The 15,834-nt window shown below is 39.1% G+C and overlaps 1 protein-coding gene and 1 pseudogene across 1 annotated transcript; both read left to right on the plus strand.

The window, feature by feature from the left end:
* Nucleotides 1–204: 204 nt before the first annotated feature.
* LOC138807622 (zinc finger protein 25-like) lies at nucleotides 205–6,789 on the plus strand. Its single transcript, XM_069993404.1, has 5 exons — nucleotides 205–255; nucleotides 2,649–2,775; nucleotides 3,494–3,583; nucleotides 4,901–5,001; nucleotides 6,121–6,789. Exons 1-5 carry the CDS (start codon nucleotides 205–207, stop codon nucleotides 6,787–6,789), a joined length of 1,038 nt encoding a protein of 345 aa, XP_069849505.1.
* A 3,471-nt stretch (nucleotides 6,790–10,260) lies between these two features.
* Nucleotides 10,261–11,904, plus strand: LOC138807626 (14-3-3 protein zeta/delta pseudogene; annotated as a pseudogene).
* The last annotated feature ends 3,930 nt before the right edge of the window (nucleotides 11,905–15,834 follow it).

Genomic DNA, 15,834 nt, shown 5'->3' on the forward strand with positions numbered 1-15,834 from the left:
CTCTGTTCAAGAAGGTACTGCTTGTGCCTTTAAGTTCCAGTGTCTCTCCTACTCTGTCCTGCAGTAGTTTCAGAGTTTGAGGTCTGATATTAAGATCTTTAATCCATTTTGAGTTGATATTAGTGCATGGTGTTAGGCTGGGGTCCACTATAGTTTTCTGCATGTGGCTGCCCAGTTTTCCCAGCACCAGTAGTTGAAGAGACTATGTTTTTTCCAGTGTATGTCTTTAGCTCCTTTGTCAAACAGCAGCTGATGGTAAGTATATGGTTTTATTTCTAGGTCTTCTAGTCTATTCCATTGGTTTTCAGGTCTATTTTTGTGCCAACACAAAGCTGTTTTGTTATTATGACTCTATAGAAGAGCTTGAAATCTGGTATTGTGATACCTCCTGCTTTGCTCCTTTGGCCTAGGATTGCTTTGGGTATTCTAGGTCTTTTGCAGTTCCCGATGAATTTTTGGGTTGTTTTCTCTATTTCCATAAAGAATGTCATTGGGATTTTTATTGGAACTGCATTGAATTTGTATATCATTTTTGGCAGTATGTATGGCCATTTTCACAATATTGATTCTGCCTATCCAAGAACATGGAAGGTCTTTCCATTTCCTGGTGTCCTCTTTAATTTCTTTCTTTAGGCTTTTATAATTTTCACTAAATAGGTCCTTTACATCTTTGGTTAGGTTAATTCCTAGCTATTTGTAGGTTATTATGAATGAGGTTGTTTTCCTGATTTCCCTTTCTTCTTGTATATTGTTGATATACTAAAAGGCAACTGATTTTTGTGCACTAGTTTCGTATCCTGCTACTTTGCCCAAGTGACTTATAAGTTCTGTGAGTTTGGGAGTGGAATTTTGGGGGTCGTTTAGGTATAAGATCATGTCATCTGCAAGTAGGGATAGTTTAATTTCTTCCTTCCTTTTGTGGCTTTCTTTAATGTCCTTTTCTTACCTTATTGCTCTGGCTAAGGATTCCAGAACTATTTATTCTAGATTTTCTACTCACTAGCTTTCGTTATTTCTCTCACTCTCTCTTTTTGTATCTATTTTTCTATCACTTTTTCTTTCTCTCAGGGCCTCTTCCATCCATCTGTCTATTTTTTTTCTTTTCTTCAACTGATCTATCTGGGAACTAGTTTTTCTTACTGATCAATTTAATTTGCTGATGTGGCTCTTAGAATTCAGATTTTTATTATCCATTATATAGGGAAAGTGTTGCCTAGATAGTTCTATGGGATTCCAGAGCCAAAGAAAATTAGAAAAACCTAAAGACATATACACATAGAGAGATTGTTAGTTATTTCATTATAATTTTGATATGAATTTTTCTCATTACTATTGACATTTACTATTTGCATATATTCTTCAGTTTTTTTTCCCATTTTAAAATCAGATTTTCTGTGCAGTAGTTTTGGATTGGTTTTATATTTTCTAATGCATTCCTGTAATTAACGTATTTAGAAATATTTGAGAACATTTTCTTTTATACCATGTTTTTTCTTTTTGGTTCATTGTACCTTTTGAAGGAAAAGTTTTAAGTGTATGAATTTAAATAATGTTTAGCTTTGTATCAGATACTTTTGGTGTCCTATCCAAAGAGTTACTGTCAAATCTAATGTCATGAAGCTTTTCTTCCCTCCTCTCTTCTTTTCCTCCTGCCCTTTCCCTCTCTTTCCCTCCTCTCCACACCTCTCTTGCCCCTCTTCTTCTTTTCCCTACCCCTTTGCTCCCCTTCTCTCCCTGTTTCACTTTTTCTTTTCTCTTTAGCTCTGAAATGAGGATTGCTGTGTTGTCACAGTTGGTATCTAACTTGGAAACTCATTTGATATTCCTACCTCAATCACCACCATACCTTTCTTGGGCTAGTACTGGATCTTGAACTCACAGCCCTCATAGTCAGTTAGCTTCTTCATTCAATATTGGGCCCATCACTTTAGCCATGAGTCCAACCTGCTTATTAGCTGCTTAAATTGAGTTGTGTACTCAGGCTGGTTTATAGACCTCAGCCTCCAAAGTAAGTAGGATAGGATACCAGTCGAGCCAGAAGCAATTGTTTTGTTTATTCTTACCTGAATATTTAACATTAACAGTTAATTGGATATTACAATGAAACAAGATTATTGTTATTGGTTTATGCAGAATTAATATTCAACCTAAACTCAAATCTTTCATGATTCAAATTAAGTGTTGTATTTTATTTCAAATAATCTTTTCAAGAAATATTTTATTACTCCCTCACCTATAGTCTATATTGTAGGAGGTAGGCAATGTTCACAAAAATTCATGCTAGCAGTTCTTTTTTACTTAGGAAGGAAGTATCAGAATATCTATGACCTCACTACATTCTTTAGAAAATTAATAACAAAAATGATTGACATAGGATATTGTTATTGTGGGAACTAAGTCAAATCTTGTATGGCCTTATCAATCATTAGCTACTTTCTTGAGTACTATTACTCCATTTAACATTAACCTGGACACTGTGCTTTTTGTAGATCTACTAAAGTGGTATGTAGTCCATGTGATGTCCTTAATGTGTTTTGATTGCTTACAACAATACTTTTTAATAGAAGATCTAAATAGAAGGGTGAAATTCCGGACCTACTGTTCCCATGACTGAAGGCTAATTATTTGATGGAAATATACCCTCACAGAAGCTGGTGTCATTTGATGATTTGTCTGTGGACTTTAGCTGGGAGGAGTGGATGGACCTGGACACTGCTCAGAGGACCTTGTATAGAGATGTAATGCTGGAGACCTACAACAACCTGGTGTCTTTGGGTGAGCAAAAGTCATACTAATTTGCAAAGTCAAATGATTCGTTTTCAGTAGATATCTGAATATTTGTCAGATTTTCAATAGTATTTAAATGTAAAGTTCCAGTGTGTGAGAAGTATCATTTCTTCCAAAGGAAAACTTCAACTTTATCATGTAACTCTTGAGGCAATTTTATTCTCATTCTTCAAGGAGCAAATCAGAAATTTGACAAAAGTTTTAAACTATGCTCCACTAACAGGAGACTGTCTTCCCAAACTTGAGGTGATTATTTTAGGTGGTATACAGTAGAAGAGGTATGACTATTGGAAATATGAACTGGAAATCACTAGTTGAAAGTGGCTATTTATAATCCAAACCTGTCCCTGGGTGCAATGGCTCAAGCCTATAATCCTAGCTACTCAGAAGGCTGAATCTGGGGAATTTCAGTTTGAAGCCAGCAATGGCTGAATAGTCCCCATGAGACTCTTATCTCCAATTAACCACTCAAAAATTAAAAGTGTAGAGGGGACTTAAACTGATACAATGCTATCATAGAGCACAAGGGCCGAGATTAAGCAACAAAACCAGTAAAATAAATCCAAAGCTGGGGGAAAGTCAATCATGAAGCCAGTGAAAACTGAGAAACAACATTTAAGAGCAACATTGTGAACAGGATGTCTGAGATGTTAGAGGAATAATGACTCAGCATGAACAATAGTTCTGCACTGGTTCTTATTAACAGAGCACTGTGTTCCTAAACCTAACTTGATTGTCAAGCTGGAGCAAGGTGTAGAACCATGGATAGGAGAAGTCTCAGACAAGAATTTCACAGGTAAGTTAATGCACCTTGCATAGTGACATTGGATCCAGCCCCCAGTTGGTAAGTTCATCTTGTGCTGAACTGAGCAATAATGTTCCTAGTCAGAGAATTATGTTATCCTTTATCTCCTTTGTGAATCAAGAATTAATATGGAGATACCCTGAATTCTGTGTGGCAGTTGAGTTATAGTTAGCAATTCTCTTTCTCTGTATGGAAATCATTCTGAAACAAACCAACAAAAAGTAATGGAGGAAATGAGATATCATTTTCTTTGAAACTAGCACAATCCGGGTAAGTGGAAATAAGGAGTACTTCTGGGCTACTATCCTTTGAGAAAGCAAATTTCTTTTTTTTTGGGGGGGGGTCCAATCGTGGGCCTGAACTCTGGGCCTGGGCACTGTCCCTCAGCTCTTCAACATAAGGATAGCACTCTACCATTTGAGCCACAGTGCCACTTTCCGGCTTTTTTTTTCTGCTTATGTGGTGCTGAGGAATCAAACCCAGGGCCTCATGCATGCAAGGCAAGTGCTCTACCACTGAGCCACCTTCCCAGCCCCAGAGAAGGCAAATTTCTTATCAGTCATGGTTGGCAGAGACTGGGATTCAGAACCAAAGATTTTAGTATAGAGAGGATAATTGAGTGATCTTTACCTGGAGGATATTTGGTCTTCCATGATTCTAAAAGGCAGGAGTGTTAGAAAAGGAATTTTGATGAAACTTTGTTAAAGATGGAGAGAAATGTTTTTTAAAATTCTCAAAGGGACCTAAAAGTAATTCTTACTAAGAAGTTAGAACTGAAGAGATATAGGTATGAATCCTTACTTCTGAGAACAATTCCTGTTTAAGTGAAAGGACAAGGGGTGTATAAAACATTCTTTTGGTCTCTGAACCTAGAAAATATTACTTTTCCTAACCTACTAGTTAAGAAAAAAGCAGCACAGTACATAAATTTTTTCAAGAAAAATGAAAAACACAGCAGCTATCCCCTTATGATCAAACAAAAGTATATTTGAGAAAAACAGCACCGTAATTACTAAAGGCAGATGGCTAGTACTTGGCTTAAAATTCTAGCAGCACATAGTTGAGTGATTTGAGTAAATATTTCCTCTGATATAAAAGAAGAAAAAATTTAAACACAAAAACATTATTTTCCACTGGAAGTAATCAGTATTACTTCAATACATTTGAGAAAAAAGCATATATTTTCTATAAATCATTTCTGACTTTGATATTTTAAAATCTCTAACAGTTACAATGAAATAAATGTCTACACTAAGTGAACTTTGGATTTTACTTATTTTTTATCTTTTTTTCTATGACTCATCTTAGATGTCTCAGGAATTGAGGATGTGATTAAGATGTGCCAGCAAAGTCCAGATGAATGTCTGTGTGAAGCAACAGTCACGAAAATTAACACAGTGGAGGAAAGGGTGAGATTAGTAATGACCCTTAATTTGAGCTCAAAACATAAGCCAGAGGTGATTAGAAATAATGTGAACTCCTTAGAGATAAGGACTGAGGATTTCATTGAGTATCAGTATAGTGAGCCTGATGAGGTGCATGCTGCATGTAGGCCTGGTGTGTCTCCTGTAATTGAAGAATCCTGCAGATATTCAGAACATTTTAGTCAAAAGTTTGAGAACTCCAAATGAGCTGCAGAATTTTGAATATGGAGAAGGGAAGTATTAAACTCAGAGACCATATTCTTTTTTTAAATTTTTCTTATTTAAAAAGCTTTTTTGTCAGTTGTGGGGCTTGAACTCAGGGTCTGTGCACTGTCCCTCAGCTCTTCAGCTCAATGCAGTGCTCTACCACCTGAGCCACAGCACCAATTCCTGTTTTCTGGTACTTTATTGGAGATAAGAGTCTCACAGACTTTCCTGCCATACCTGGCTTTGAACCACAGTTCTTAGATCTCAGCCTCTTGAGTAACCAGGATTACAGCATGAGCCACCATTGCCTGGGTTAGAGATCATATTCTTTTTTTTTTTTGTCATCGGGCTTGAACTCTGGGCTTGGGTGCTGTCCTTGTGCTCTTCAGCTCAAGGTAAGTACTTTACCGCTTGAGTCACAGCACCACTTCCGTTTTTCTAGCAGTTTATTGGAGATAAGAGTCTCATGAACCTTCCTTCCTGCCCGGGCTGGCTTTGAACCGCAATCCTCAGATCTCAGCCTCCTGAGTAGCTAGGATTACAGGCGTGAGCCACCAGCACCCGGCTAGAGATCATATTTTTTAGATGTAATTGGGTTTGTGTGAGAGAGACCTTCCACTTAGTAAATATAGAAAAGACTATAAGTCAGCTCTCCTTGTCTAAGAAATACTTCAGAGAGTAAGGAGAGCACCTGAATGTATGGTCTGTACGAAAACATTCTACTTTAGCCTTATAGTCACTACACATCAGAAAATATACTCGGGACAGAATCCTTGTCCATGTAGTGGACATTAGTCCATTAGTCTTTCACTAAAGTAATATACCTTACAAAACCTCAGAGCAGAGCTCCAGAGGAGTAGTCTGATGAGTCTCCAATTTGCAAAATTTATCTTTCAGAAGTCAGACCTGAATTTCCAGCCTGAAACACCCACAGTAGAGCTACCCTATGCATATGAGGAATGTAGGAAATTTCCCACCCAGAAGTCATCTCTCAGCAGGCATTGGAGAACTCACACAGAAGAGAAAACTTCTGAATGCAAGAAATGTGGAAAGACCTTCAGGCAGTCATACCTCATTTTTCATCAGAGAACACACACAGGAGAGAAACCTTATGAATGTAACAAATGTGGAAAATCTTTCAGACACAAGGCAAACTTTACTGTCCATTGGAGAATCCATACAGGAGAGAAACCTTATGAATGTGACAACTGTGGAAACTCCTTCAGACATAAGTCAGACCTCACTTTGCATCTGAGAAGACACACAGGAGAGAAACCTTATAAATGTGACAAATGTGGAAGGTCTTTCGCCCGTAAGACACACCTTCATGTTCACCACAGAATACACACAGGAGAGAAACCTTATGCCTGTATAAAATTTGGACAGTCTTTCACCCGTAAGGCATACCTTCATTTTCATCAAAGAACACACACAGGAGAGAAACCTTATGAATGTAACAAATGTGGAAAGTCTTGCAACTGGAAGGCAGAACTTACTATTCATCAGAGAACACACACAGGAGAGAAGCCTTATGAATGTAAGATGTATGAAAAGTCCTTTACCTGAAAGTCAACCCTCAACAAACATAAAAGAATTCACACAGGTGAGAAACCATATAAATGTAAAGAATGTGCAAAGTCTTTCATCCAGAAGACAGAACTTCATGTCCATCAGAGAATACACACAGCAGAGAAAGCTTATGAATGTAAGATATGTGAAAAGTCCTTTACCCGAAAGTCAACCCTCAACAAACATAAAAGAATTCACACAGGTGAGAAACCTTATGAATGCAATAAATGTGGAAAGTCTTTCAGCCAGAAGTCACATGTCACTTTGCATCAGAGAACACATACAGGATAGAAACCTTATGAATGCAACAACTATGGAAAGATTTTTAAGTGGAGGTCACACATGATAGAATTCACACAGTTGAGAAACCTTATAGATGAAGCAAATGTGGAAAATCATTTAACCAGAACCTCCCAACTCAGCAGGCATAAGTGAATTCATACACATGAGAAATCTTAGGAATATAACAAATGTGGAAGATCTTTCTCACCTGGAAAAAACTCAATTTATATCAGAGAACCCACACTGGATAGAAGCCTCATGCATGTAGCAAATGTGCAGTTTTTCACTCAGAAGGCACAGCTTAGGATTCTTCATTGACTACCCACAGGAGAGACATATTATGAATACAACAAATGTGGAAAGTTTTTCAAGAAGACATAGGTCAGTTTGTCTCAGAAAATACCCAGAGGACAGAAGCCATATGAATGTAACAAATATGGAAATTCCTTAGCCATTAAGGCATAGCTGAGCCCTGGATTCAAATAGAACATGACATCTATACAATGAATAGATTATTCTATGCCACAGTTCCATGTTGGTTGTTGTGGACATGTTACTCCTGCCTATGTTATTCCAATTGTCTAACCATGGGAAAGTCAAGTGAGCCTTAACTCTACATCCTTTATATTGCAGCTCATAGATAATATCTACTGTTTCCTGTGATCTCAACCCAGCCCTGAGGGAAGGGTAGATTGTTTTTAAATACTTCCTCAGAATCCCAACACTCCTGAGTGATGGTAATGAGAAAAGAATCTAGTTGAGTGCTGGAGAGCTATCTCCTGGAACCCTTCATTCCTCTGCATGATGTCATGGAATCCAAAGCCAGAGCAAGTTTTTTTCCCTTTCTTCAAATCTTCATCAACTTATCCTGGAAATACTGATGCTCTAGTAGATAGCCTAAGCCAGGAAAAGATTCAAATCATGAATGCCTACCAGGTCTACATTTCCACTCCTGACGAAAAATAGGTCACCTTCTTCGAAATGGACTTTTTCTGAAGGACATGAGGAAGAGCACACTTGTACAATCCACTCACCATCTTGCTGTCAAAGACCTCTAGGGAGCCTTTCTGATCAGTAGGTGACCCCACCTGTGATCATTGTTCTACGTGGCTCCCAAGATGGTTCACAGATCAGAACATCCTGAACCAATTACCAATTGATATCTGTGCCAAGAATTCACTTTTCCTTGACTGATTGGCCCCGGTTAGTCTTTTGTCCTACTGAAGTGATGCTATGAAGGGAATGACAACTTTCTGCTGATTACTGATGTGAATCAAACACGCCAGGGGTCAAGGTCAGCTGAGAAAAGTTATCTGCCTCTTCAACAATCAGGGGCCCAGTCAGTCTTACCCTCACCAGGTGCTTCAGGATAGATACCCAGTCACTCCCACAGTCCTTAACTCACTGAGAACCATCCAAGCTATTTTCCCTTCATCATCCACTATGCACTCTACTGACCTGATGACACTATGCCTTGTGACTACTTCCTCAGGATCCCCCTAGTCACAGGGACAAAGTTATCTTCTCTCTCTCTTTCAGGGACAGTTATCCTCTCTCTCTCTCTCTCTCTCTCTCTCTCTCTCTCTCTCTCTCTCTCTCTCTCTCTCTCTCTCTCTGTCTCTCTTTCAGGGACAGTTATCCTCTCTCTCTCTCTCTCTCTCTCTCTCTCTCTCTCTCTCTCACACACACACACACACACACACACACACACACACACACACACTACTCTGAAAACCCATCTAAAATTTCTGGATTTCCATGTCTAATATTTTCTATTTGGACATCAACACAAATAAGATGATGCACAATTTGTTTCATGATATTCTATTACTATATTTGTCTTTTTTTTTTTGTTTGTGCTCATAGAGAGCTTTAAACTCATGGCACATTAGTCTTTGGTTTTTATGCTCAAGCTTGGTGCTCTACTCCTTATGCCACATATCAAATTTTGATATTGTTCTATTTTGTATCACGAGTCCTTCTGATAAGGGCAGTGAAGGTGTGCCCCCTGTTACATTTTCTCTTCTAAGATGTTTACAAAAAGATGTTTACATTCAAAGAACTACAATATTTTAAATTAGAAAAATATTTTTTAAAATGTTTCATTGCAGAACCTTAAGTCGAAATGTAGTATTTTGTTGCATATTTAAAAATAAGTAAAGATATTGCTTGTTTTTTTTTCTTTCTTCCTTTTTTTTTGTCTTTCCTGGGCCTGGGCACTGTCCCTCAGCTCTTCAGCTCAAGGCTAGCACTCTACCATTTCAGCCACAGCACCACTTCTGGCTTTTTCTGCTTATGTGGTGCTGAGGAATCAAACCCAGGGCCTAATGCATATAAGGCAAGCACTCTACCACTGAGCCACCTTCCCAGCCCCTATTAGAGAAATTTTAAAAAGATGAGGAATAGCTGGGCACTGGTAGCTCACACCTGTAATCCTAGCTTTTCAGAAGGCTGAGATCTGAGCTCAGGAAGGAAAGTCCATGAGACTCTTATCTCCAATAAAAACCACTCAAAAACTAGAAGTGGCACTGTGGCTCAAGCAGTAGAGAGCTCCCCTTGAGCTGAGAAGCACAGGGATAGAGCCCAAGCCCAGAGTTCAAGTCCCACGACTGACCAAAAAAAAAAAAAAAAGATGAGGAATATAGATTAAGTAACATTGAGCAGTCTCTTGTAAAAGCAGCATTCAAAAACTCTAAACATACCTCCATAACAATAGTAAAGATTTCCCATTTCTCAGAATTTTAGAAGGAACCTGAGCATATCCCAACTGTTCACAAATGTGAACCTCTTGGCGCTGAATGACAGTTGGAGTTGAAGGCAAGACTTCATTCTTCATCTCATCATTGTGGTAATAGAATGTTCACACTGAGCACCTGCCAACATACACATTGACATCGTATTGTTTCAAAAATAAATCCCACAACCACATGTTACTATAATATCTGGATATGAAATCATTTTAAAATGGCAAAAGAGAGCATCAATCAAAATGTACTTTCATTGATTGAAAATTTCAGTGTGAATTAAAAAAAAAAACAATTGGATTGGAGGAAACCCCATCACTGGAGCCCATGAACTTCAAGATCCAGGGCCGAGTCTCAGCCTTGATGCCACTCCTGCCACCACCCAGAAGCCACTGAAACCCTGTCCGTCCTCCACCATCTACTCAGGACACAAAATCCAGTCATGGGTAATGAGCTGGTACAGAAGGCCAAACTGACCTAGCAGGCTGAGCAATATGGTGACATGAAGTCTGTCACTGAGCAAAGAGCTGAATTGTCTAATGATTAAAGGAATCTTCTCTCAGTTGCTTACAGAAATGTTATAGATGCCTATAGGTCATCTTAGAGGGTCATTTCAAGTATTGAGCAAAAAAATGGAAGGTGCTGAGAAAAACAGCAGATGATGAAGAACATAGAATCAAGAATGAGCTAGGAAGCCGGGCGCTGGTGGCTCACGCCTGTAATCCTAGCTACTCAGGAGGCTGAGATCTGAGGATCGCGGTTCAAAGCCAGCCCAGGCAGGAGAGACCGTGAGACTCCTATCTCCAATAAACCAGAAAACCGGAAGTGGCGCTGTAGCTCAAGTGGTAGAGCGCTCGCCTTGAGCTGAAGAGCTGAGGGACAGCGCCCAGGCCCAGAGTTCAAGCCCCACGACCGACAAAAAAAAAAAAAAAAAAAAAAAAAGAATGAGCTAGGAGATAGCTACAATGATGCACTGTCACTTTTGGAAAAGTTCTCCATCCCTAGTGCTTCACAAGCAGAAAGCAGTCTTGTATTTGAAAATGAAGAGAGACTACTACCACTACTTGGCTGAGATTGCTGCTGATGATGACAAGAAAGGGATTGTGAATCGTTCATAAGCAGCATACCAAGAAGCTTTTGAGATCAGCCAAAAGAAAATGCAAGCTGGGTGCTGGTGGTTCACACCTGTAATCCTAGCTACTCAGGAGGCTTAGATCTGAGCATCACCATTCAAAGCCAGCCCAGCCTGGGCAGGAATGTCTGAGAGACTTTTGTTTTCTTGTGAAAATAGTGTACAGAGGGGTTACAATTACATGAGCAAGGTAATGAGTACATTTCATATCAAGCATTGTTGCCTCCTCCTTTGTTTCCCCATCCCATCCCTTCCTATCCCCCCCTCACATCTCATCACACCCTCCACCCCCATGTGCCAAAATTGTAAAATTTGTTTTTTGGCATAATGTCTTGTACTTCATATTGTTACAATGGGTCCACCTGTATCCCTATTTAAACAATTTGTTTTTTCCCTTCCCATCCACAAATTATACAACATCAAATACAGTGAAAGCAGGGGTTATACCATCAGGGAGGGACATACAAAGCAATAAAGAAATCTTATAAATATGTTAGAAACAATAGCAAGAAAGAAACATTTGAGACTCTTATATCTGATAAGCCTCTCAGAAAACTGGATGTGGTACTGTGGCTCAAGTGGTAGAGCACTAGCTTTGAGCTGAAGAGCTGAGAGACAGCGCCCAGATCCAGAGTTCAAGCTTCACAACTGATAAACCTATCAGTTTGGGTCTGGCCCTTAACTTCTCGGTGTTTTATTATGAAATTCTGAACTCCCTAGAGGAAGCTAGCTTTCTTGCAAAGACAGCTTTTGATGAAGTCATTGCTGAACTTGATACATTCAGTGAAGAGTGGTTCAAAGACTGCACGCTAATAACGTAGTTACTGAGCGAAAAGTTGACATTGTGGATATAAGATGAAGTGAAAGCAGGAGAAGGAGGGGAAAATTAAATGGCTTTCCAACTTTTGTCTGCCTCATTCTAAAATTTATACAGTAGACCATTTGTCATCCATACTGTCCCACAAATAGTTTGTTGTTTATGATTTATGACAGGTTTACGTTGCTTCTATTTGAATTTCTATATTTCCCAGGGTTTTTTTTGTTGCTTAATATTAGGGGAATAGATATTGCCCATTAACATTTAGTAAGCTATCTGTTTTCATCTTGAGATGACCAATATGAGGATGTAGAATTTTTATACAAGTTGTAAATGTTTGGCATGTACTTTGGTACATGGTGACTTCACAAAGGCCAGTATTAAAACTGCTTCCAGGTCAAAGTGAAGAAATCTTCCTACATATTGGTTTGTACTGGTGGAGAATAAAAGGGAAAATTGGTTCCAGGCACAGGTGTAGTTATTCTGGATATTAGAAAGTTTGGGCGCACTTGCAGGGCTGTGGTACAAACATATTCCATGGCTGTTACATGCTGGAATCATGTATTTCTGTGGAAGAGTTATCTCAGTGTGCACACCTTAGAGTATAGCACTAGAAGTATTCTTTGACACAAAGTTGTGTCTCAATTAACTCTGGATAAGGGCAGAAATGGTTCACATTCCATTATTTGTAATGTTTGCTCATTATTTTTGCTACACATTTTATTTGTATTTAAATGTTTTAGGCAACCTACGAACAAATGTAAAAGTAAAGATGCAGTGAAAATGAACTGTTTGGCAATCATTATTACTACTTTCTCTACAACTTTCATGTAAATAAGTCTTTTGGTTTTGAAACACCTCAAAAGAAATTGTACATTATTATAAACTTGTTCCTTACTCCCTTTTGGCAGCTAATGGGCTTTCACCAAGTTTAAAGTGCAAAGTTTATCACAATAGCAAAAATACTAATCTATCTAATGACCATCTCCTACAGAGCCAAGTTTTTCCTTTGGGAGGGGAAAATTGATTTGAAAAGTAATATGTTCCAGTTAAAATTTTGATATATAGCATTTTCTAACTTAGGAAGCCACAACATTTTTGACCCATCATGACATTGGTTAGCATTAACTATAAATTCTGTTTTGGTTTTTGAGAATTTCTTGATTCTGTTTGCCTTCTGATTTTGGTCATTTTATTTGTCAGGTGCACAGGATTACCTTCCTTTTTTTTAGTCTTCTGTCTTGTCACCAACCATTCCTCCTTGGTGGCCATGTGCTTTGGAAAAGGTCACATGACTTTTCTGGCTCTACTTACTGTCTAAGATCCCTTGCTTTCTTTGCTTGCATCCCACAAACTATTAACCTCATCCTCTACTGCAGCACATCTCACCTTACTTGATGAGACTATATCTCCTATAAACTCTATCCCAAATGGTCACTATTAACCTCATCCTCTACTGCAGCACATCTCACCTTACTTGATGAGACTATATCTCCTATAAACTCTATCCCAAATGGTCTGCCATTGTTTGCCTTTAAATCTTCTCTAAGTAATGATGGGTCTGAGTTATACCAAATCTCACCCTACAGAGTATTTCCTCAGAATGTTACAGAAGACACCAAATAAAAGTGCCATTTTAAAAGACAAGTGGGGCTGAGAAGGTGGCTCAGTGATAGAGTGCTTGCCTCACAAGCATAAGGCCCTAGTTTCTATTCCTCAGCACCACATACACAGAAATAGTCAGCAGTGGTGCTGTGGCTCAAGTGGTAGAGCACTCACCTCAAGCTGAAGAGCTGAGGGACAGCGCCCAGGCCCCACGACCAATAAAAAAAAAAGATATATTTTTTTCTTTCAGAATGTAAGATCCTCCAGAGCAGGGACAATATTTTCTGTATGTTCTATTGTGTCAGTACACTGTAAATGCTCAATAAATATTGATTATTGGAGGCAAAAAAAATCTGCTGTCATTGCAAATATCAACTATACCAATTACTATTCTTGAGTTTGATATAGTTCTAAAATAAAAACTGCCATTCTTTCAAAGACAAACAGACACATATGTGTATATAAACACACATACAATGCTTTGGAGTAATCAGATTACATTTCATTAATATGAAATATTAAATCAGTGTTTTGTATAAATCAGTACAAACTCATCCAGTCAATTGAATCCATCCAGACTCCTTTATAACACCTGTAAACTTAACAGATCTTTTGCACAAGCATTAGTCCTCCTGAGTTAGCTGGTCAGGAGAAGCCACAACAGGACACAAAGTGTATTATCAGGGCCTTAAAAATAGGCCCAAAAAAGAGGTGTGATCAGTTTTGAAAGAAGGGATGGATATCAGTAAGATTATTAAATTATTTGGGATTGAAAATCAAAGAAATGAAGATCTCTAAAAAGAAGGGGACTAAAAAGAAAGGAAACACCTCTGAGGTCCAATCAGTCCAGTGTTCATGTACAAGTCTTCCAGGGGTGATGGGCCACAGTGTGATGCCCAGGGGCCCACATGCTTAACTGCTCCAGGCAGGATGAGATGAAGTCTGGGAGCCTGTATACAGGAAGGCTGAAGGTCAAGGTGATAGGAGGCAGAACCTCTATAAGAGGGGCCCTTTGTGTGTAATCCTCGTTACTCAGGAGGCTGAGATCTGAGGATCAGGGTTCAAAGCCAGCCCAGGCAAAAAAAAAAAAAATCTATAAAACTTTTTTTTTTTTTTTTTTGCTAGTCCTATGGCTTGAACTCAGCATCTGGGAGCTATCCAGAGCTCTTTTGCTCAAAGGTAGCACTCTATGCCACAGCACCACTTCTAGATTTTTCTGTAAATAATTGGAGATAGGAAACTAACAGATTTTCTTGCCCAGGCTGGCTTTGAACTGACATCCTCAGATATCAGCCTCCTGAGAAGCTAGAATTAAAGGCCTGAGCAATTGACACCTAGCTCATACGAAACTCTTATCTCCAAGTAATCACCAAAAGGCCAGAAGTGGAGGTGTGGTTCAATTGGTAGAGTGCTAGCCTTGAGCATACATATTAAGGGACAGCACCCTGGCTTGAGATCAAGCCCCAGGATCAACAGAAGGAATAGAAAAGAAATAATCTGAAAATCACAAGCCAGGAAGATGCAGGATATGGAGCAGAAGGAGTCTACTGTGTTTATGTAGCAGATAGACAAGGTGAGACCCAATGAGGCCAGAGGTCTGTGGAGCAGGTAAGACACTTGCCGAAGTGTCTCCTAGGATGGCAACATGCAGCATTTTGCATTTGTACCAGCAGGTGGCACTAAAACAAGGCTAAGCAGGCCTAGTTGGTTGGCTCTAAGTACTGAGCAGGTGATTTTGTATATTTGCTAGGTGTTGGGGGTGGAATGGGGTGAACTGAGGCCCTTCAGGATTCTCTTCCTTCATTCTTCCATTATCTTGTTCATCATTCCATTCTACAGATGAGGAAAGCTCTGAGCTGATTTTTTAAATTAGTTATTTGCCCAATTTTTGCTAGCATTGGGGCTTTAACTCAGAGTCTGCCACTCTTACTTGGCTTTTCTTCTCAAGGCTGGCACTCTTCCCACTGGAGCCATATGTTCACTTTTGGGATTTTGCTGGCTCATGGGAGAAAAGAATCTCTCAAATATATCTGCTGAGGCTGGCTTTGAACTGAGATCTTCAGATCTCTGCCTCCCCGAATAGCTAGGATTACAGTCGTAAGCCATCAGTGAGTTGTTTTAGAGATGATTTTTTAAAGTAATATTTTTTTCTTTTTATTGTGAAAATACTGTACAGAGGGGTTACAATTACATGGGCAAGATAATGAGTACATTTCTTATAAGATAATATTTCTGTGTTCATCCATGGTGTGTGTGTGTGTAGCCTCGTGCACGCATACACACACACACACACACACACACACACACACACACACACAGAAGCAGGGACATTGTCCAAGCCCAGTCAAAGGACAGAGCAATGTTCACACCAACCATTTATTGTCCAGTGGTCTTAGATTTTGGGTGAGGGGAGGGGAGTGTTCTGTTACTCCCTGCCTTTTGGGCTATTCCTATTCCTTCCT

The sequence above is a fragment of the Dipodomys merriami genome, unplaced genomic scaffold (assembly GCF_024711535.1).
Source record: "Dipodomys merriami isolate MVZ:Mamm:240054 unplaced genomic scaffold, mDipMer1.0.p SCAF_422, whole genome shotgun sequence".
NCBI classification, from domain to species: domain Eukaryota; kingdom Metazoa; phylum Chordata; class Mammalia; order Rodentia; family Heteromyidae; genus Dipodomys; species Dipodomys merriami.